Here is a 23163-nt window from a genome sequence, read left to right on the forward strand (position 1 = left end):
GAGTGTTTTATATATTTTGGATATTAACCCTTTATTGGATGTATCATTTGCAAATATCTTCTACCATTCAGGTTGTGTTTTCACTTTTTCAGTAGTTTCTTTTGCTGTGCAAAATCTTTTATTATTATTATTATTATTATTATTATTATTATTTATTTTTAAATTTATTGGGGTGAGAATTGTTAGTAGAATTACATAATTTCAGGTGTACAATTCTGTATTACATCATCTATAAATCCCATTGTGTGTTCACCAACCAGAGTCAGTTCTTCTTCCATCACCATATATTTGAGCAAAATCTTTTTAGTTTGATGTAGTCTTCATTTGTTTATTTTGTTTCTCTTGCTCAAAGAGATATATCCAAAAATATATTGCTAAGTGTTATGTTAAAGTTTACTGCCTATGTTTTCTTCTAGAAGGCTTATTGTTTCAGGTCTTAAATTTAAGTTTTTAATTCATTTTGAGTTTATTTTCGGATGTGGTTTGAGAAAATGGTCTAGTTTTTTTTTTCTTTCTTTTTTTTTTTGCATATATCTGTCCAGTTTTGTCAACACCACTTATTGAAGAATCTGCCTTTACCTCATTGTAGATATCCTTGCCTACTTTGTTGTAGATTATTGACCACATAAGCAAGGATTTATTTCTGGGCTCTCTATTTTATTTCATTGATCTAACTACTTTTAAAAGTGTCTGTGCCATTTTTCTCCTGAATAAATAAAATGATAAACCAAAAAAGAAAAAAAAATTCAGTTTATTTATATGGGGTTTTCACTGTCACGTTTACTGTCAGTACCCAGGAGTTATTACATCTTTTTAAACAGAAAAACCTTTCCTAAAGAAGCATACTGGAATTCATCAATTTAACAGAATTTAAAGGAGTCTGTGAGATTTTTATAAATCTGAAGAATTGACACTTCTTAAGGTGATTTTCTGGTAGTTACCAGAGATGTTTGAAGTTATTTCCTGGGGGGGAAGGTGGGGAAGAATTTCTGATTATTGAACAACAAAAAAGAAATGCTGGGTTAGACAGAGTTAGGTTCTTTCCCTCAGAGCCTTCAGTGTGTCTCATAACTATCTAAAGGGGGTGTGGTAAAGATCACATTTTACACTCATCATGCCAAGGAGTCTACTTCTTTAGTATAGCCTCTTAAGGCACCAGTGCACATCAGAACATACTTTGGGTAGTGTTGCTTCAGGTAATTCCCAGAGTAAAGGGTTAATATTCCATTGTGTCTGTTTAACTTCTTTAAAATTTCTCCTCCTTCAAACAGCTGTCAACAACTTTATATTTAAGTTAATTGTGTCAGTTCTTATTTCATGTTGTTTATAAGCATGATTTTATTAGAATAAGATGGATAAAAAAGATTTTTGTAATGAGATAACATTTTAATTTTCACCATTTATATACAAACACAAGTTAATAAAACACATCACAAGACAGTAAAATTTCATAGTTAATATATATAGGTGCATAGTTTCATGCTCACATATTTTTAAGTATTGTATATATTAACAAATTTCACAATACATCATTATTCTTAGAATCATTAAAAGACACCTAAAAATCTTATAATATACGCTAGTAAATCACACCTTTTCAACAAGAGCAACAAAAAAAAAATAGTGAAGATTTAGAAATAAGTGGTAGTCACTTAGGTGTTGTTAATTTGTTTTAATTTTATATTTGAAGCCACAATATCCACACAGCACACAAGGACCCTGCTACCATATATTCACTTCAGTGAGACGGAAGCACTGAAATGCTGAGTGGGGCAGGTACAGATACTTCAATCACTGCTGATGGAAGACTTCAAAATACACTATTAAAAACTTTGGGAGAACGTCATGACTGGGCATGTTGGAGCTGAGCATTTGTACAGGTTGGAACGTCTGTTAACATATCTCGAGAAACTTGGAGCAAAGATATTTCTTAGGCTTCAGGTTCGTAGTCTTGATATCCTTCCTAATATTAGAAAAATCAGAAAGACAACATGCAGAGTTAGTATAGGTGATCAGTAATTAAGGATTTAGGGTGAATGAGCTAGGACATGGCTCACTACCTGTAATAAAAGTTATACACATAATAGTTCTGAAACTATTCTGCTATACACAATATAATTTTATTTTTAAGTTTTGTCTTCCTGTCAAATACTAAAGTGAATTATGCTGGTAGTCAGAGTTAGGGTATCTGTATTCTACTTCCAGATATTCCATTTAACAATCATATGACCTACTCCTGTAGGATAAATTAGTTAGCCTCTCTGGCTTTCAGCTTCCTCACCTGTAAAATGTGAGAAGCAAACCAAAAGGGTTAAAATGCCTCTTCCAAAGTTCCTTTCCTTCTTAGATGGAAAGTAAGACATTTAAAGGTAAGTTACATATTTTTTCTCCTTTCATTCTCCCAATGAAAATTCCATCTTCTTCCATGGCTTTAATTAGTACCTCTATTCAACTCCCCACCCACCATACAATATATGGAATAATTCACAATAAAAACATTAATGGCTTTAACAAAAATGGTCAGATTAGTCCTCTGAAAGAATGACTTTAATAATATCAGGATCCTGCTTAAAATCAAGCAAACATACCTTTAATAACTTGTTGCTTTCTGAATAACGTACAAATTTAAATGAAAAGGTTGTTCTACTACTCTACAATTTGTCTGACCCATTGCTGCAGCTGTAACCTGTCACTATTCTCTCTGTTCCTAAAGCTTGAATCATATTTAATTACTGTTCTTCAGATAAATCTTTATGCACCCTCAGACATACATGCTTCTCTTCTGACATTGCCTTGTGCTAGAATGTCCTTTCATTTTGGCCTATCCTATTTCCCACCCCGCCCACGCAGATCAAAAACTGTCTCCTCTATAAAACTTCTCCTAAGTCATCTAAACAGATAATTTAAAATGTTATATTTTCTTAGCTTGTATAGTTTTGCTTCTGTGATAACTGGCAAAGAAGATGGTCAATAATGTTTGTTAAAGGAATCATGACAAATAAATGAAGGAATGAATTTGTATTTGTTTTTAGCAAACCTACTGGAGTATACACTCCTGTGTCCTGGTCTTATCAGTTACTCTTATTTGTATTTTATGTAGTGTTTAGCATTGTACTATGCATAAAAATATTCTAAAATATTGGTAAAATCTAATTAGGCAAAGAAATAATTGAATCTCGATTTCTGTAAAAAGGATTATTATCAGTATGCCTTTTAATGATGCAGTGAAGAATAATATATAACCTAACTACAACACTCTTTAACTCAATTTTTAGTGACGCAATAATACATTTTCTTTTTCTATGACAGCTTGTTTTGATATCAGGGTAATATTGTCCTCAAAGAATCAGTTGGGGAGTGTGCCATCTTTTATTTTTGGAAGGTGATGTAATTAGTATTAATTGTATTTAATTGGTATTACTGTAATTATTCTTTAAATGCTTAGCAGAAATCACCAGTGAAGCCATCTGGTCCTGGGACTTTTTTTCTGGGTAGGTTTTAACAATAATTCATTCTCTTTGCTATAGGTCTTTTCAGATCTCCTATTTGTCTTGAGTTGGTTTCATTCACCTAAAAGTATTTTTTAATTGCCCTTGTGATATATTTAAAACTAAAGAAACTTCATTTTCAAATAAAATTCATCAAATTATACTGTTTAAAATGCTGTACTGAATTATATCAGTTGCTGCAAGCCATTTATCATCTTTCTACTGTATAGTTTTTGTGGTTAACTTTTTTTTTTACTATGCAAACATTCCACTGGTAATGTATGGCAAATAATAATTACTTTTTTTTTTTGGCAGTCAGTCAGTTTTCTAACTTTCCATTTCAGAATGTAAGATTTCTAATAAAATAATTCCTTAATGCAAGTTGGCAGACTTTTTTAATAAGGGGCCAGTTAGTAGATATTTTAGGGTGTGGGCCACATATGATCTCTGTTGCTACTGCTTTTTCTTTTTACAACCCTTCACAAGTGTAAAAAACATTTTTAGTTTGCAAGTTGTCCACATAAAACATATCCTGGATTTTGCCAACTGGTTCATCTAGAGAGTAAGTCATTCTCACTAAGGAGAAACATAAGGGAAATCTGACAGGGGCAGATTTTGGTACTGCTGATTAGAAAGACCCAAGTTAAACTCCTAATCTTTATTTGTGGAGATAGGTATAGATATATATGTATATATAAAACCTTTTACCTCAGAAGGCATTTCATAAGTCTCATTGTCAGGATCCACAGGCATGTCTTCCAGAATTCCTTCCTGTGGAGCTCCTTCTTCACCCTAATATTTAAATGGAAGCAAAAAAAGAATATGATGAGGTACCATTTTTTACTTTTGAACATCACAAACATTTTGAAAAAAATCTTATGTATATTACTGGCAGGGATCTTGTAAAAATGGCACTCCTTAGTATTACTGCTAGCATTATAAACTATACAGGGCCTTTAAACAAACATTGTGGCAACATGTGTTGTTTATCCGAAACATGCACACGTTTTCTGCCCAAGTAATTCACTACCCAGGAAATAGTCCAAAGGTGGTTTTCACAGGATCAGTGACAACAGTAAAAAATTGTTAAATGTTCAATAGATGAAGAAGAGTTAAAAGAAATTATCATTCAATGACTCAGTATTATGAAGACACGTATTAATATGATGTGAGAATTATACGAATATATATCAAAATGAGAATGTATTCATAATAGAATGTTGAGCAGGATATAAAGTATCATATACATTGTGGACAAAACCTGTGTAGAATTGAGATGCAAAGGTAAAAAGATTGAAAGGAAACACAACAAAATATTGAAAGTGCCTTTTTTTGAGTAGTTGTGTATGTTATTTTTACTTTTTAAATAAGTGTTTATGTTAGAACCATTTATAATGTCAAAGCATACATACTTTTAAACATATTTTTAAATGATGGCAAGTAAATTTTTTCCTGAAATTTCAAGATTTAAACTATATATGTATGGAGGAGAATATATATATATATATATATATATATATATATATATATATATAATATATATATATTATATATATATTTGGAGGAGATATATATATTTCCTATATATATATATATATATATATTTCCTATAACACACACACACACACACACACACACACACACACACACACACACACATATATATATATTTGGAGGAGAAAAATCAAATACATGGTCAGACAATTTTCCAGGTACCTACCCTTAGAAATAAGATACCACAATACTCAACTGGAAGTAATCATGGTTTTATTACTATTCTTCAATAAATGCTTTGCATTTATTCCAGCAAAGTAATTATAAAAAGATAAAGTTCATTGAAAATTGAAAGAGCAGAGAAGCACTGTGACCCTAAACGAACTTACCTAAAGAGATCAAGTAGCCCTTCAGCCAATATACTTGTAGCTTATGTTTAAAAATATGCCTCATGCAAATAATATCTCCTCATGTCTTCATCACGGTAGTGACTGACAGGAAGAAGAATGAGGAAATGGCTGACCATGAGAAAAGGTCAAACCAATGCTCATGCTTATGTTAGCTGGGCAGAGAAGTTTAGTGATCCCCCCTCCTCTGCCCAACTCTTTTTATAAACCAAAAAATCCAACTTATATATAAATAAAATTAAATATAAACCATCCCCCTAAATGTCTTACGTCTAAAGGTGGAGTAAAGATATTGTTTCCATAATGCTTCACCTAATACAAGTCAAGAATACAGGTTCTGTTGTGTGTGGTTAGACAGGAAGGCTATAGCATCAATGAGACTTGAGTTCAAGTCCTAGCTTCTTCAACTTCCAGATCTCTTATGATGTTGGGCAAGTAACATGTTTTCTCTAAGCATCAGACAACCATAATGATAAATCGGGGCAACCATACCTCTTTTAACTAGGAGGAGCCGATAATATCATTAACCCTCTATTAGTATTTAGGTAACTTTTAGTGGCAGTCAAGTATGAAAAAAAATAGGTAAATTTTCTGTTTCCATGCATTTTTAAACTGAGAAAGAGATTTATTTTTCTAACCTGTTAGAAGATTTTATATAGACTGGACAAATAAATATGGTAGAACTGGCTTGTTTGTTGTTTCACTATCACAAATGAGGTACAACTAGACTGGTGAATTTTACTGGTGTGTGTGTATTTTGGTGTGTTGGTGTACAGCCTTCAAAGTTCAGCCAAGTAATGTTGGACGTAACTTGTGAATTCGTTTGGTAGATTGGTTATATATTGGGATCAAGTGAAATCTATGTTAATTTCAACTACTGATTCAGTCAGTTTGCAAGTACATAATAACTGCTTATTTTTAAAAATATGTGCATTTCTAAGCATGCATTTACCCACTCCTTTTAAAATTGTACTTTGAATGTCAGCAGTTTATAAAGTAAATATTTACCCCTTATTCTGATCTAAATACAGGTCATAAAATTGCACTCATTTATGTAACCACGAAAGTTTATACTGAGAAATTATCTTAATCAAAAGTTTAAAAGAATTGTAGAACTGACTTGATTGTGGGGCCAGAGTTTGAGAAACCATAGAGGAAATTCTAATTACAATACCGGGGTGCCAAAATAATGTATGCACATGACGTGTATTCATCTTTTCTTACTGGTACATATATCGAGTATTACAATTGCAGTATAATTTTTTCCTTTCTTAAAATGTATGTATATTTTTGGGACTCTCTGTATTAAAAGAGAGATCAAATAAATGATGAGACAAAGCTATAAGAATAAAGATACATAGATAAATGGAAGGAAGAGGGGAGAAATGAAATAAGAAGGATGAGCAATCCAAGACAAATTCTAAGATGTTCAGTAACTATCAACATGTCACAAGAACAGGCCAATACTTTTAGAAAACTTTACTTGCTAAATGTATGAAATATATGTTGCTTTTACAAGTCTGACTCTGGAAAATGAGATTATTGATTTCATTAAAATAAAAATACATTGACTAGAAAAGAATATCCAACATCGAGGTAGACTGCTTCCTTCCAACACATCAGATCAAGAACATTTCTTTCTATTCCTTCTTCCCTCTCTTATCATGCTTTTTCTAATTCTTATACCATGAAGGCCTTTATGATTTTTTTGTTCACCTATTGTCTTGCTCTGGTTGAAAGATAATGCCGCTGTTCCCATATCTCAGGCTATTACAAGGGAGGGTAATCCAACCTCCAAATGACTGTTGAATTTGACACAATTCTGGTGTTCCTACAGTTGTCAGTCACAGACTTTTCCCTGACTTCCAACGCCTCAGTTTCTCTGAAACAATCTCGGCCTCCTCTCTATCGTATAAGGTTCTCTAACCCTACGGGAGCATTTCCCTGCCTCTGGTTAACAATCTCAAACTCAGGGTACTTTGCATCCAGGCTCTGTACAAAGAAAGAGGCACACAGCAAAGGTAATTAAAATAAAACCACCTGTGCAGTCTCCAGACCCTTACAATTTACTTGCCTCCATGCCTGTCACCTTTCTAGTCCCAAGCCACAGACTCAGAAGGGAATTACAGGAGGAGTTCAGGATTCAAAATTTGTCTTATGTCACAGACCCCCTACTCCCCTGCCTTGAAGTGAGTGCAATCGAGGCTCTGATCAGGAACCTCTTCTTAACTCTTGAAGATAGTACAGAATCTGCTGCTAAAGCAATAACTGCTCAACAAAAATCCCTAGACTCTCTGGCAGAGGTTGCTCTTAATAATAGGATTGCCCTTGATCCCGTTAGCTGAAAAAGAGATGTTTGTGTTCTGCCTGACACCACTGGCTACCTTTAAATGAACACTTCCCGGTAAGTTGAGATTCAGCTCTGTGAGGTCACAGAATAGGCCCCTTGGCTTAAGAAAGGGACTCCTTCAACAGGGTCTTTCTCAGACTTTTTGGATTCTGACTGGTTTTGGTTTTGGGGATGGGGGCAATGGCTCCAAAGTGCACTCCAGACATTAGGAATGATCCTGTTTATAATAACCATAGTAGTTTCCCTCGTGTGCTCTATTTTCTCAAAGGCTTTAAATGCATGTTTGCAGCTGCTAACCACGAAGCAAATGATCTTCCTAAAAATGGCACATAGGAAAAGGTGCAAAGAGAATGACCAGCTTAAAGAATGCGAAACTGAAGTTGTGACCTTTGAATACTACACAGATTTAGCAAAAACTGCAAGAACTGCAAAATGGTAACTGGGAGTAGCACAAATGCTTTACATCTTTGATCAAATCTTTCATTTAGGCTGACAGTTTGAGCAAAAGGGAGAAGTTGTTAAAAACAAACAAACAAAGAAACAAACAGACAAATAAACAAAAAAAAAAAAATAAGGCACGATGCTCGAAATGAAATCACTTGCACTAAGCCCCATGTCACAAACCCAGATTTAACTTAATTACAGTTTCAGCTCTTCCAGATATGGAATCTTAAATCAGTCACACAAGAATCGCCTGATCAGCACTAGTGAGGTAATCAACTTGATAGACGCCTGCCTTCCCCTAAAGGAAAGTAACCTTTCAATAACCAACATGCTTCATTTTTTTATCTAAGTATAACTTCCTAGTTTCCACTCCCTTCTGCCCATAAAAGTCTCTTATTTTGTACAGCTCCTTAGAGCCCCTTTCTGTCTGCTAGATAGATTTGATGCTGCCTGATTCAAATTGATTTTTGCTCAAATAAACTCTTAAAAAATTTAACACGCCACAGTTTATCTTTTAACAAATACAGATTCATACCTTGTGTAACAAAATTAGTTTTGTTCAACTGAATGACTCATATTTCATATTATATATTTAATGTAACTCACAATGGAGATTAAAAAAATGCTTCCCTAAATTGCTTATCCAAAACCTACAGTAATCTGCGGTCCTTGTTAAAAAATGCATACTGGGGTTCTGTGAATGTGTGATATGTTCCTTGGAAATCATTACACAATATTACCATATATTTGTAAACTCTGTGGCATCATTTGGTACAGAATATAGCAATGTACTTGCTGTAAGTATGAGTAGATCAAAAGGAATTTTTAAACACTCTCCCATTTTGAAGTCTGTGAAAGATTGTTGGCAAATGGTCAGGCTTTCCAAAGACTCTGATACACAATACATGATGATATTTATAATAACAAGGCTTCGCCCACTACCTGGTATCTATGCGTTAAACATTCAAAGGAGCAGAAGCACTCTTTTTTCTACAGCTTTTACACTGCAAGATATTTTGGGTAGACCATTATTTTGCTGCACTGTGGAACAATGATAATCAATGCCAGATAACTAAACAGCTCAAATAACGGGAATGGGGAAGAAATATAGCAACCTTAAAAATAAAGGAAGAAACTAAACAAAGAACTCTACTTAAAAGGGAAACAAAACTTCAACATTAGCAGTCATTTTAAAGAATCCAACATTTCTGATACGTCACCAAACTTAGAACTCCTGTTCAAGTGAAAATAGCTTAGACTTTTCAAAAATGGAAAGTATATGATGTGTGTTGGTATTGTATTTCACTAAGAGCAGTGCCATTTATTTTATTGAAAAACTGAAAAATGAAGTAGGTGGGTATGAGAATCCTATTTAAAAGTAAGGTTAAGATATAGTCAATTTTTTGTTGTCAATTCTTAGAGTTCTAATAATTTCATTTGGTGAGGAGCAAAGGGCATCTGATTCAAAATCAGATTAAGTTTTTTTAAAAGAGCTAAGTAATTTTATAAAGAAAAGACATTAAATTAAAAAAATAAAAAAAAAAAACCTTGGGACAATTAATTTTTAAAACCAACACAACATACACAGATAGAATATAGAATAAAATGTAAAATAAAATAATATATAAAATATAATATATATTATATAAAATAATATATAAAATATAAAATAAATATATATATATAATAAATATATAATAAATATAATATATAAAAATAAATATATAATATATAATATATAAGATAAAATATAAAATAAAATAGAATAAAATATAAAAAATTATACCTCTATATTTTAAGTCATAATGTTATGTTATGAAATACCTCTATATTTTAAGTCATAATGTTATGTACAGAGAATATAAAAATAGTAATGTAATGATCACATTTATTGTTAACAAATTATGAAGAGTGTTTAAATTCATTCTACTGATTAACTGACATGAGAAATGATGAAAATTGTCATGTTGTGGTATAACACCCAAAGAATAATAATCATACTAAAGAGACACTGAATGAATCTTCACCTGTTTTTTTCAGGTATGTATAGTTTAATAAAAATTTAATTTTTATTGTTAGTGAAATACAGTTATAGTTTAGATCTAGGGCAGGATTAAAGTGACAAGTGCAATGCATCCAACATGGCAGAATCAGCATTAATGGCTATCTGCCACTAGGGGCCTTGTGGTTGAAGCCCATTGGACTAATCTGTGCCTCTTGAGGCAATTATGTAGACAACGGACTAACAGTTGCAACATTTACTTGTACAGTGAGGTAGATGTAAAACAGAATGGATAAGTGGAAGGGCAAGACATTGGCAGGACTTAAAGAGTAATAAGCCTGGCACAGTCATAGAAACAAGTCTATAATTATGGTATTTTGAATGTTTTTGCACTGGTATTTCAATGGAGCTATATTTTAGATTTTGTTGGCTTATCTTTCAACAAGATGAAACATTTCAAGTTTTGATAATGTAGTGTCCTGTTGTATTTTAGATGTCCTGGCTCAAAATTTTTCTACCAACAATTGCTACTTATACAAGACATGCTCTAGGATGAGAAAACACACACACACACACACACACACACAAACACAAAACATACACTAGATCACTGATTATCTCTGGGACTATATCCAGAGACCATCTTGAGTCTCCTAATTAAAAAGTTCAACCACAGCATGTGATTTTCACCATAAATTGCATATGCTGCAACAAACAAAACCTAGCAACAGGCTGAGTGAAGATGCGGCTCCTGGTTATCTGCTAGGCTTTCTGATTGCTAAAATGACCTGCTCTCCTCATCAGCTGTCTTATACACCTCCTCAGATGGTGTCTCAGAAAATTTATACATTACTACATCATCAACCATCTGGATCACGAGAATAGTCAAATTGATAACCACTGTAAGTCATATAGTAAACACATCATACTACACATAGTTCATACCTACAAGGGAACTATCTCAGATTAAAAATGAAAATCTATTTTTATTAACTGATACTTTTAGAGAAACCAGTCTTACATAGCCATTCGTGCGCTATTTAGGATAACCTACTAGCATATTGCTTATTTTCTTTATTTTTTCCTTTCTAACTACTTCTTTGGTTTTGGCAATCCTGTGTGTGTGTGTGTGTGTGTGTGTGTGTGAGAGAGAGAGAGAGAGAGAGAGAGAGAGAGAGAGAGAGAGAGAGAGAGAGAGAGAGAGAGAGAGAGAGAGAGAGAGAGAAACAGAGAGACAGAGACAGAGAGAGACAGAGGGGTGGGGAGCAGATGAAATGAAAACAAGTTTGCCTGTTTTTAAAAGCTTTGGCAGTGGAGAAGAGAGTAAACCTAATACATTAAATCTATTATGGAGTTATTTTTGGATACTATTTATCAGTATTATTCCTGAACCCAGTTTAAAATGTATTCAAGCACACGTTACAAAATAATTGGTCTATAATTCAAGAATCAATGTGGAATCATTTTTTAGAGGAAATTTTCATTGTAGAGCAAAGAGGTAGTATTCTATCTTAACTCTTTCTTCTCCTTGGTAAGCAAAATCAGCAGCTTGGAGATTGCTGTATTGATGACGGTGCCATGCAATTAGCTGACTCATCTAATAAGGCTTCACAGCAGAGAAACATTGCCAGCTTTCTTCCCCCATTACTTGGATAATGACCTAGTTGCAAATACTGATACACTATGGGACGTCTGAGAATAAACTGTTGTCAGATTCATATCTAAAGATTAATCCCCCTCCTCCATTAATAAAAAAATACTATTATATATGTTTAAATAGATATCTAAATTTGCTTATTATTTTAAATTTGCATAGATAGGATTCTTGTATATCAGCCTATTGTCTAGTGATGGAATAAGACATCAAACTGAAAGTGGGTCAACCTGAGAAAGATCTTCTTGTGCATTGAGCTCAGAAGCAGCCAGTCATTTCATCTTTGCCAATGCACTGATACATGGAGGTGAGTCTTAAAACAACCAACTGAGTGAAGAATCCGTGGGGAGTGTAAGCTTTGACAAAGAAAGAAATGAGTCTATGTTTTAGGGAAGCTAGGGAATAATGAAAGGCTCCTGGAAAGAAATTTACTGTAGGGCTCTTAGTGATTCAAGGCCCAGGTGTTTGCTTTCAAAAATAGTTGGGAAATGGGTCTTAATATCTAACGAGGAGAGAATACTTCAGGCAAAACAAACTGTTCGTACACAAAAGGGTGAATAGCACTTCTAGGGCTGTGAAGCAGAGTGAATAGCTTCAAGATCAGTGGATATAAAACCCAGGAGAAAAACCTTAACAGCAAGACAAAGATGTGTCTTCATCTCAGAAAGTAAAGACTAAGAAAGGCTTTGAGAAAGCCAGAGCACAGTAGAGTCAGGTGCATGTGACAACCTGAGGTTCCAGGAGTCTCCTCACTACTGGGAAATGATGCCAGTCAAATGTGAAGGGCTGTCAAGATCTGGAAGGAAAACTCTTCAAGTGGATCTCAGCCTTCAGTTGGAATACCTTTGCTTAGCATCTCTGACAGACAGGAGGCATTGAGGGAAGGATCCCAGACCACAGTAGTCAATTTCAGTATATGTTGCAATCATTCTGCCCTGTAAATTCTTTCATCATTAAGCTTTGTCACACAAGTTGTGTTGTTACTTTCTTTTGGTTATGTAGAAAAAGTTTCCTCTGAAAACCTCTATGCATGTCTCAACAGATCTGAGATAACAGGTAATCAATTTACAAGATTATCAAGACAGATAATAGACTGGGTATATCCTTAGAAGATCATTCAAATGAAATGTTATTAATATACTTAATTTTTCATCTTACATGGAATAATGATACTAACTAAGGTTTATTTAAGGCTTACTCTGTATTAGGTACTATCCTAAGAGTTTCACATACATTATTGATCTAAGAAGGAAGGAAAGAAAGGAAGGAAGGAAGGAAGAAAAGAAGGAAGAAAGAAAAAAACCCTATGCAGAAGTTACTACTATGATCTCTATTTTATCAATGAATGAACAGAGATAGGCAGTCTGGCTCTAGGGACAGCACTCTTAGCTATTATGCGATATTATTGGTCAAGCTTCTGAAAACAAAACAAAACAAAACAAAACAACTTTATACTTACTAAAAACAGTAGGTTGAGCTGCTTACACAGGTAAAATTAAGTTTCAAAAAATTAATCTCAATGTAAAATATTTTATGATTTAACATCTGAGCTATCTCTATTATTATTAGAAGATTGTCATGATTTTTATCAGAAAAAAATAAGAGGCTAAAAGAATTATATATATACTTGGGGTACCAAAAAAATGTGTACATATTTTAAGGGATGTTATCAATGTATTACTTTTCGAAGTTGAATTGAATTACGGTAGCAATGTGTAGTATGACATTTCGCTCTAAAGATGGCATTAATCAAACGAATGCTAGCGTCACCATTTGACAGGCAGGAATATCAAAGAAAATGGTGGAAGCATGGTTGTCGTTTGAGGAGTGAGGAGCGCAAGATGATTTTGTAGTGGTATTTGAAATTCGAGAACATTGTGGAAGTACAATGCCAATGGAGGCGTGAGTATGCACCAGAACCTCCAACACGCCTAACAATTGCACGTGTGTCATGTGCACCAGGGAAGGTCCAGGAGGCCTCGCACAGCAACAAGTCCTGCTTCTTCTGCTGTGGTGTTGAAACAGTTTACATGCTCGCCACAGAAGTCTAACAGTGTTTACTGTAAATAGAAGTGTCTGAATGCTTGTGGTAACCACTTTGAGCACCTCTTGTCATTGCAGAAGTCAAACATGACTTGTATTTATCTTTTGTTATCGGTATATATTGAGTATTACAATTTTAACACAGTTTTTTCCTTTCTTAAAATGTGTATACATTTTTTTTGGCATCGTGTGTGTGTATCACACATACACACAAGTGATATGTTTACAAGGGCAAAAACAGAATGTATTTTTACTACAAGGCTGTTAAATCTGCAAACACTAAAATGAGTAACTTTTTAAAATTAAAATTATTGGGGTGACAATGGCTAGTAAAATTACATAGGTTTCAAGTGTACAATTCTGTAATACGTCATCTATATGTCACGTTATGTATTCACCACCCAGGGTCAGTTCTCCTTCAATCAACACATATTGGATCTCCTTTACCCTCATCTACCACACCCCTCCCACCTTTCTCTCTGGTAACCAATAATCTATTATCTGCATTTATGAGTTTTTGTTTCTTTGTCTTGTTCCTTTGTTGCTCTCAGTTTTATGTCCCACCTATGGTATCAGTGAAATCATTATGGTTCTCGACTTTTTTGTCTGACTTATTTTGCTTAGCATAATAATCTCAAGATCCATCCATGTTGTTGCAAATGGCACTGTTTCATCTCATGGCAGAGTAGTATTCCATTGTGTATATATACCACATCTTCTTTATCCAATAATCTATTGAAGGACACTGGTTGTTTCCATGGTTTGGTCAACATAAATACAGCTGCAATGAACATTGGAGCACAGATCTTTACAGATAAATGTTTTCCAGTTTTTTTGGGTATATATCCAGGAAAGGGATTGCTGGGTCATATGGTAATTCTGTTCTTAATTTTTTGAGGAACCTCCATACTGTCTTCCATAGCGGCTACACTAATCTGCATTCCTACTAACAGTGTATGAGGGTTCCTTTTTCTCCACAACCTCTCCACATATTGTCTTGTTGATGATAGCCATTCTAACTGGTGTGAGGTGAGATCTCATTGTGGTTTTTATTTGCATTTCTCTGATGATTAGTGATATTGAGTATATTTTCATGTGTCTATGGCCATCTGTGTGTCTTCTTTGGAGAAATGTCTATTCAGGTGCTCTGCCCTTTTTAAAATTGTATTGTTTGTGTTTTTTTTGTTGTTGTTGTTGAGCTGTAGGAGGAGTTCCATATATATATATATATATATATTGGATATTAGCCCCTAAAAGTGATTAACTTTTTGTTACAGGGGGAAAATAGCTTATTATGAATTCAATACATAGCATTTTTTCTGGTTTAGATCTTTTCATTAGAGTGAGTTCAAACAGAATAAAGATGATACAATTGTCAGAAATAAATTGTTCATCCCCCCCCCCAAATATGTGATACAGAAACTAGTTTTCAGATTGGTTTGAAATACAATCACTTGAGTTTATTTCTTCATTCCTTCTGACCAACTACTGAAGTTTTTGCTTGGGTCACAGGCCTAATCTTCACACTGTAAATAGTAATCTCTCTGAAGCCCCCACCCACACCAAGTTCATTTTGATTATCACAATAAAACATAATGGTCCATTAAGTCCGTGGGGCAGATGTTACACTTAGTCATGATGTTTGTTCCTTTACCTTGTCTTATTCCACAGAGAATTTGAAAAGGAACACAAGATTATTTCTTCATCACAACAAATGAACACACTTTGCTTTGTCTAATGTTGTCTTTTTCTTTCTTTAAGCACAACATGCTTGTATTGCTTGAATTACTTTTAAACCAGCCATTATTTCTGGATTACGTTATTGAACTCTCAATCAATACAGAACTCTGTATTTAATTTTTTCAGCCATTCTTCCTTCTTTAATTTGGTTCATTTATATCGCGCTTTGGTTTTTACTATGTGGGAACTCCTGATTTCTGTATCAGAGGGAGAAAAACAAAGAACAAACAGAATATCCTGTATTTAAGATGGGGCAACTGTCTCTATGTTGCAAGAAGATGGGGTGGGTGGATGTGTGTGTGTGTGTGTGTGTGTGTGTGTGTATGTGTGTGTTGGAAAACTATATATTGAGTTTGATTCCTAATTCTGTCACTGGCGAGGAACTCAAACTGTGGTTATACAATCACTCTTCTTCGTATCATAGTATCCTCCCTCCAACAGTTTGTTGTGTGGAGACCCAAAAGAAAATATTCTTGTAAGAGCATGGGATTTGGTGCCCAAATGACTTGGGGCAGATGAAATCTGTGATATCTGTGAGCAATTTAGATGTCTCAACTGGAAAACAGTAATAAAACCTTTCTCAGATTGTTGTATTAAATGAGATGATATGCATAAAATAGCATATGTTAACCAAGGTGCAGTCATGATAATGTCAAATATTTACTGAGAATCCACTAGGTGGTAGGCTGTCCTTAAGCATTTTACTTTTGTTACCCAAGTATCCCAGTAAATGTATATTATACATATTACTGATTGTTGTTATATTTTCATCTTATTGCTAATTTTATTTTTATAAAGATTTTCTTGGAAAAGATTGAAATAAACAAACAAAAAACACTTCATGGAAGCATTTGCCTTATTTCATTGACTAGCTACATTTGACTCTCTAATGCACCTCAGTGTTTTGCCTTTCTCAAACTGGTGCTTAGGTCCTCCACTTTGTTCCCTTCCTCTCAGCTGCCAAGGAATACAGCTGAAAAGTATAGTGCTAAATAACAGATAGACCTTGCTGTATCCTGAGTACATTCTAGTTATATAGATAAGAAGCAAATGCAACAAAGATATTAGTGCAAATATTACAAGTACAGTGTTCTGTTTTTTACTGAAGACTTTTAAGCAGAAGCAGAGTTATATTTAGAGAATACCAAGGGTGAGAAATATGCCCAGCACCAGTACTTGAGGATGAATATAGTTTTCTTGATATTTATAAAGCTGGTAAAAAAGTACCTCTTATTCTTGAAATAACTAGCTTCACATAATTGAAGCAAAACAAGATATGTATTAGCAGCCATGACTTTTCCTTTGTAGACTCGGGGTCAGCCTCATAAAATGGTCACTACTATAGACCATTATATATAGAATACTGTATCAATCAATTATAACCTTTACATAAGAAACACAACATTGGGGAAAAATAAAGAGTACTGAGATCTTAGAAATAACAAACACCAATAGTGAAACATTAGTATATATGACAACATGTCACAATAACTGGTAGGCCTCTGACTAGCTTCCAAAAGTGTGCAATACATTTGTGTTTGCGGAACTGTAAGATTTTTGGAGGTGACTATAGAATTAAAATTGTTTTGTACTAACAAATGATCTAACATGATAATTTTGGTGATGTTATTTATCAATAAGCACCTCCAAATTATATATATATATATATATATATATATATATATATATATATATATATAAAAGAAACGTATGAAATAGAAGATGCTGTGTCTCTGTAGTCTCAAACAGATAGAGTTTTCATATATTGTGTAATGTTGTTACAAAATATGCAATCTTATTGCCAATACCAACCTACTCAATGAATCAAAAGAAAGTAGCACTATAAATCTAATTAACATTCTTACTATGTAGAGTGCATTATAACAGGAATTGTTGGCTGTACAATGCTGTACAGGCATGGTCCCTTCACATCAAGCAACTTCAAGTCTAGATAGAGAAATAAGAGATACGTAAAAGCTGGTAAAACATAGGTGGTAAATGTGATACAAGGCAAAGGGAAGGTAAAAGTAAAACGTTCAGAATGGGGTATTATGACTTCTGTCTTGAGGAAACATCATTAGAATTGGATCTGAATGTTTTAATGATGACTGGCAGCTTTAGAGAAAGGACACATCGTGGACAAAAAACGAAGTGATTTTGTCTGCCAGAGAACAAGGTGTGGAGATAGATAAGTGCCCTGATAGCTATTCAATGTGGAGTTTGAACATTCAAGAATTGTTTTGTGTTATCATGTGAAAAAGTTAACATGGTACAAATTTTGTTTTAGGAAGAATGTTCTAGCAATGATGTGTAGAAGAGTTGAGTGGAAGGGAAGCAGAAATGGATGGATCATGTGATTAATTGCAGCAGTGATTCAGACAGAACTGGTAAAGTGACAGGAGGAATGGGAGTGGAAATGGAGCCAAGGGATTGGAGCCACATGTTAGAGAAGAATGGACAGAATGTAGAAACTGTTGTTTAAGACCTGTGATAAGTCTGAGATTTTATGTTCCTTGCAAAGTAACAAGTTAGTCTGCCAGTTTCATGGATGCAGCCCAAAGACACAAGCTTCGTGGGTCAGAGACAAATGACTTGATTACTCATGATAATAGCAGAAGGCAGAGTATCATCATTTTCTTGAGCTGAGTCCCCAAGACCCAATTCCCACAGGGAAGTTCTGGTGACACCTATACAGCTAGTGAGTTGCATTATAGAAGAGGAATCTAGAGCTTAGGGAGCATGAATATTTTATCGTAAGCAGTAAACATATCTTTCCTTTGCTCTAGAAAGAGACATTATTTCTAACCAAGGGTATAAGCACACCTGCCCTTTGCTTTAGAAGAAGACAGTATTTCTACCCTCCAAGGCTGTTCACTGTACAAAAATAATTGAAATATAGCCTCAAACGAAAAGCAGTTAGTGTCTTCCTTGCAAAATGTGCAGAAATGTGAAATTGGGTCTCCCAACACTGCTTGAATATGGGCAGATAACACAGGACAAGGGGTAAAAACAATTAGGTTTTGAGTTTGACTAGGAAGATGGAGACTGTTATTATTAGCAATTGAGAAAAACAGAACCAAGTAGATGTTAAGGGCAAGTCATGTTTAGGCTGGGTACCCCCATAAATATACATTGAAAATACGAGATGAGTGTCGAGACTTCAGAAATAGCAATGTATTTTGAATAATTACTCCACAGAAGTATTTGAGGAAGTCATCAGAATTCACAAAAGTGGAAGAGAGACAGTGAAGGAAAGCAATATGGCATCACATGAAGAACTTTCTCAGTTAGAAAACAAGGCAAGAAAAAGAGGGAAAACAAAGGCAAAGTAAAAGATGGAAGATGAAAAACAAAAAGCAACAATGTTTCAAAAGCTAAATGAGAAATGCCTTTTATTAATGGATTGGTACTGTCAGTTTGAAGCACGGAAAAAAAATGAAGAAGAGAACCACATATGTGCATTTACTTTTAATACTAAGCATTATATGCATGGGGGATACATACATGTCTAATAAATGTTTAAGTTTGTTGAGTAGTCCAGAAGATGGAAGAAGTCAGATTTCAGGAAATAAAAGCAAGACCATTATAGGCTGTGATGGTGACAAAATTTTGAGTTTTGAGTAGAGAAAATTGTTGGGACAATTAATTTTGAGGGTGACAGGATTTGTGATGAATAGGCTTTTCGTTTTGGTGTTTCTTATTTATTTTGTTTTTCTTTTTTAAAGAAATGGAGAAATTTGTTAATGATTTCAGTACAAGTAAAGTTTCAGGATACAATGGAGAGAGGGATTGACAAAGCATGATCACAAATGATGGGGAAAGGGACGAGTCAAGAACAAAGGTGATGTTTACTTTGGAAGAGGCAGGCCCAGATGAAGGTTTTAGGAGTGGGAAAGGCAGGGGAGGAAACATATTTATTGAATAATCTTGTAGGTAGTTAATCATCCCATTACGTTGATGAGAAACATGAATGTCAGGCATTTTGCCTAAAGTCCCAAAGATGATTAATAGTCAAACTCAGTTCAAAACAATATCAGTATTATGCTAAAGATAAATTTTTAATTTCTGTGGTGGGGTTGTGGTCTTACGGGAAGTGGACGAGTTTTATAATGGATTCTCTGAAAAATAAGATAAAATATCCATTAGAAAGCAATAAAACAACTGCTGAGAAGCAAGCAGGGCTGAGTGGAATCTGGATATCATTGATTTTTAATTGAAATAATTAGCCCAAAATCTTGACTTTTCTTTAGCAGACAAAAGATTTAGCCTAAGTTTTCAATCTTTCACTTGCATCGACTTTATTGTGAACTGTGTTACAGCAATAATGTAATAGCATTCAATAATAGATAAAGAAGGAAAACAAACAAACAAAAAAACACTACTGCCTCAGAGAGCCCTACTGCCAGAGTTTTTCCTCTGGAGTGACTTTCCAGGCCTTATAGCTAGTTTGTAAACAAATGATTTGAATGACTCAGTTATGTTAAAAGCCAACTCCAAAATGTCTATATAATACCATATTTGTATAGAAAACCATCTTCTATTCAAATTCCTAAGACATACAATAAAAAGTTTTTAATAATTCCAAGTATTTGGAAAGAAGAAAAAAGTCACTTTGACATTTACAAAGGAGAATGTGCATAATGTGTTTTAAAATGAAATAAAAATTGAAATATCTTTAATATTAAAAACAATTTGATATAAATCTATTTAGTTATTCTGAATGAATATGTTTGTTTTGTACCCTCCTTCCATATAAACTTTTACTGTTTGCTTACCCTCATCTTAGATTCCTCTTACGTTTGTTTAATTTTGATATCTCTGAATTTTAAGTCTGGGAAACTAGTCAATCTTCTGTAGCTCTAATTTTTCCATTTCAAGCATTCTTTTTTCAAGTTGTGGTTTTTCTATCCCGTTTTTCACACCTCAAACCACATTTTGGTGTGGAGTACCCATGCATCCCATCTCTATGGAAACCAAGATGTGGGCAGCACAAAAATAATTTTATTAGAAAGTCCACTAGAGCAGAAGAGCCAGTGAATGCAATTTACTTTCCTAGCAGACTCAGCAAATTTACCCCAGGAAAGAATGTCTGCCTCTGCTGAGTTTTTCTAGGCAAATGGAATAGTTGAAAGCCACCGAATGTTCCAAACAAAACAAAACAAATGTCAGGCAGTAGAACTGTATTGGTGTTCTCATGGGCTTAGGCCTGAAAATAGCAAGTTAGAGGTTCTCTATGATTAATTGTGATTACAACATAACAATTCCTGCCCAGATTTGACAATCCAATCATTTAAACCTATGTTTTAGCATAACTATTCTCATAACATAACTATTATGAAGTATAAATCACCTATTGCTTTATAAAAAATTAAAAACAAATCTTTGTGTAGATAGATAAATTGTTCCTGCCCATCATTCCCTTTCTCCCTGGAATAGGGGACTTAGACACATTAAAGGAATTCATAGAGTCCTTGGAGCAGGTGTGCAAATCACAATCATCAACTAAATACATGTTTCCATCAAAAAAATATAAACATGTTAATTCATGAAAAAGGTGGCATGATATAATAGAGTATCACTGGTTGCAGAACTTGAAGCCACTTCCAATGTACTGATAAATTATTATAATTTGATAGATTATCTATACTTCGTCTGAATACCTATTGAGACTTTCAGAACACCTATTCCCACAAGTTACACACAAGTGTTGTAAACAAGTATCCAGTGAGGACCTAAATGCAAAAACTCAGACCTTTAGTTTTATTTTCTTCACAGCCTAGCAGAGTATGTGTTGAATGAATTAATAAATTCATGAACAAGATTGACATGGGTTAGTTTTAATCACATGCAGACTAGAAATCATTTCCATACACTGTTTAAAGATGAACCTGCACGTCCATTAACCCTAAATCTCTTTCTTAACTGATATCCGGATTAGCTATTCAGCCTTGGCTGTTAAACTCTGCTCTCTCCTCTGGTCCTCTCTTTAAATGTCACAGCTATTTCTGGCAGGTAAGACAACTGTCGAAGGTAGTGCGAACACACACCACCATGGAGCACAAGGCACCTGAGAGAAAAGGCTGCCAAAATAGGAAAATAATTCAGGAAGAAAGGACAGGGAGTGCAAAATAGAACATTTAAGCATTTGTCTATTTATAATCTAATTTATAGGTCAGGCATTTTTAAAAAATATATATGTATAGGGTGTTTAGAAAATAGAGTGTTGCCTCTGGCTGTAGTTAACACTGTGACCACTTAGTACAAAGCAGTGTCCTCGCAGGGTCTTGCAATTTAAAATTGAAAGCTCAATCTCTAAGGACTAAGGATGGTTTGTACATTCTTGAGACAACAAGGAGATAAGAGTTTACCATTTTCAGAAAACACTGACATTCTCCAAATGAGAAAGAGAGAGCTAAAGGGAAGATTTTTTTAAAAAAGATATAGAAGGATCATGATGGCAAGTTGGCTTTTAACAAAAACAAAATACTTGTATGTCGTTTCTGACTGAATTTATTAAGTCCAGAAACTCACCCAAAGACTTAAGCTTGCTTTTATTTATTTATTTATTTATTTATTTATTTATTTATTTACTTACTTACTTACTTATCTATTGCAGTGGGAAAAAAAAAACGAGTATTATGTTCACTATTAATTGGGAAATTAAACAAAAGGGAAGTTTTGCTTATGGGTGGTTTTAATGTTCATGAATGTGATGCTTCAGCATTTTCTCCAATGTTTCCCCAGCAAGACCACTAATTAATGATCATTTTCACAAATGGAACATATCATTGTCTGATCCTATTTTTTTCTTTGCCAATAGTTAGTACTTCTTATTTTGAATGTTTTATTATTCCAGTCCATTTTCTTTGTTTCTACCCAAGAATTTGTTGATTGTTCTTTTTCATTCAGTCCTCTTATTCTCAGTAAGGGACTTCGAATAGTCTGGTTTACTGTATTGAAATCCTCCAACTGTGAATCAATAATGTCTTCATTTCTAGGGATCCATGTGATATTAAGCTGACTTTGTGAAGCATAAACATCAACATGAAAGAAACGATTTTCAAAATAATGTGCCCTAATCAAACTAAGAGGTCAAATTTTGCAGGGTATTTTGTGTCTTGAAAATTTTCCTGCTGTAATTATCTGAAGCTCTTGGCTAGATAATTATTAAGAGACTCTGGCAATTGTCCTTTTTCCCTACATAGAATGTCACGTTAATTAAGAGAAGATCATTGGAGATGGGTTGCTGTTCCGCATCTTTAAGTAGTTTTAGTTCTTCATTTTCAAAAGAGAAAAAGTGCATGGAGAAAACAGTTGCTTTTTAGCCAAATTTCCTGAAATACAAATAGTCTCAAAAAGTTCTCTGGCATGTGCCTTAATCTTATTTCTGCAAATTTTGAAAAGGAGTTCATAATGAATTTTGCATATATTTTATTACCAGTAATGTACTTATCTGATTTCAGTTGATCTAGTAAAGAAATATGAATCGGGGGCTTGCTGTCACCAAGACGCTAGAAATAAAGTTATACTTACACTATATT

At 34.0% G+C, this 23163-nt stretch overlaps 1 protein-coding gene across 6 annotated transcripts in view; it reads right to left on the reverse strand.

Moving 5' to 3' along the window:
* Nucleotides 1-1365: 1365 nt before the first annotated feature.
* The window catches only part of SNCA (synuclein alpha), a 108353-nt gene continuing 86555 nt past the window's right edge, over nucleotides 1366-23163 (reverse strand). For all 6 annotated transcript variants that reach the window (XM_081030457.1, XM_081030455.1, XM_081030458.1 and 3 more), the window contains 2 exons: nucleotides 4197-4280; nucleotides 1366-1963 (listed from right to left, as the gene is read on the reverse strand). In XM_081030457.1, coding sequence (XP_080886583.1) covers nucleotides 1931-1963; nucleotides 4197-4280 — 117 coding nt within the window. In that variant the 3' untranslated portion in view covers nucleotides 1366-1930. The remainder of the gene's footprint in view (nucleotides 1964-4196; nucleotides 4281-23163) is intronic.

Source organism: Rhinolophus hipposideros, assembly GCF_964194185.1.
Source record: "Rhinolophus hipposideros genome assembly, chromosome: 1".
Lineage (NCBI taxonomy): Eukaryota > Metazoa > Chordata > Mammalia > Chiroptera > Rhinolophidae > Rhinolophus > Rhinolophus hipposideros.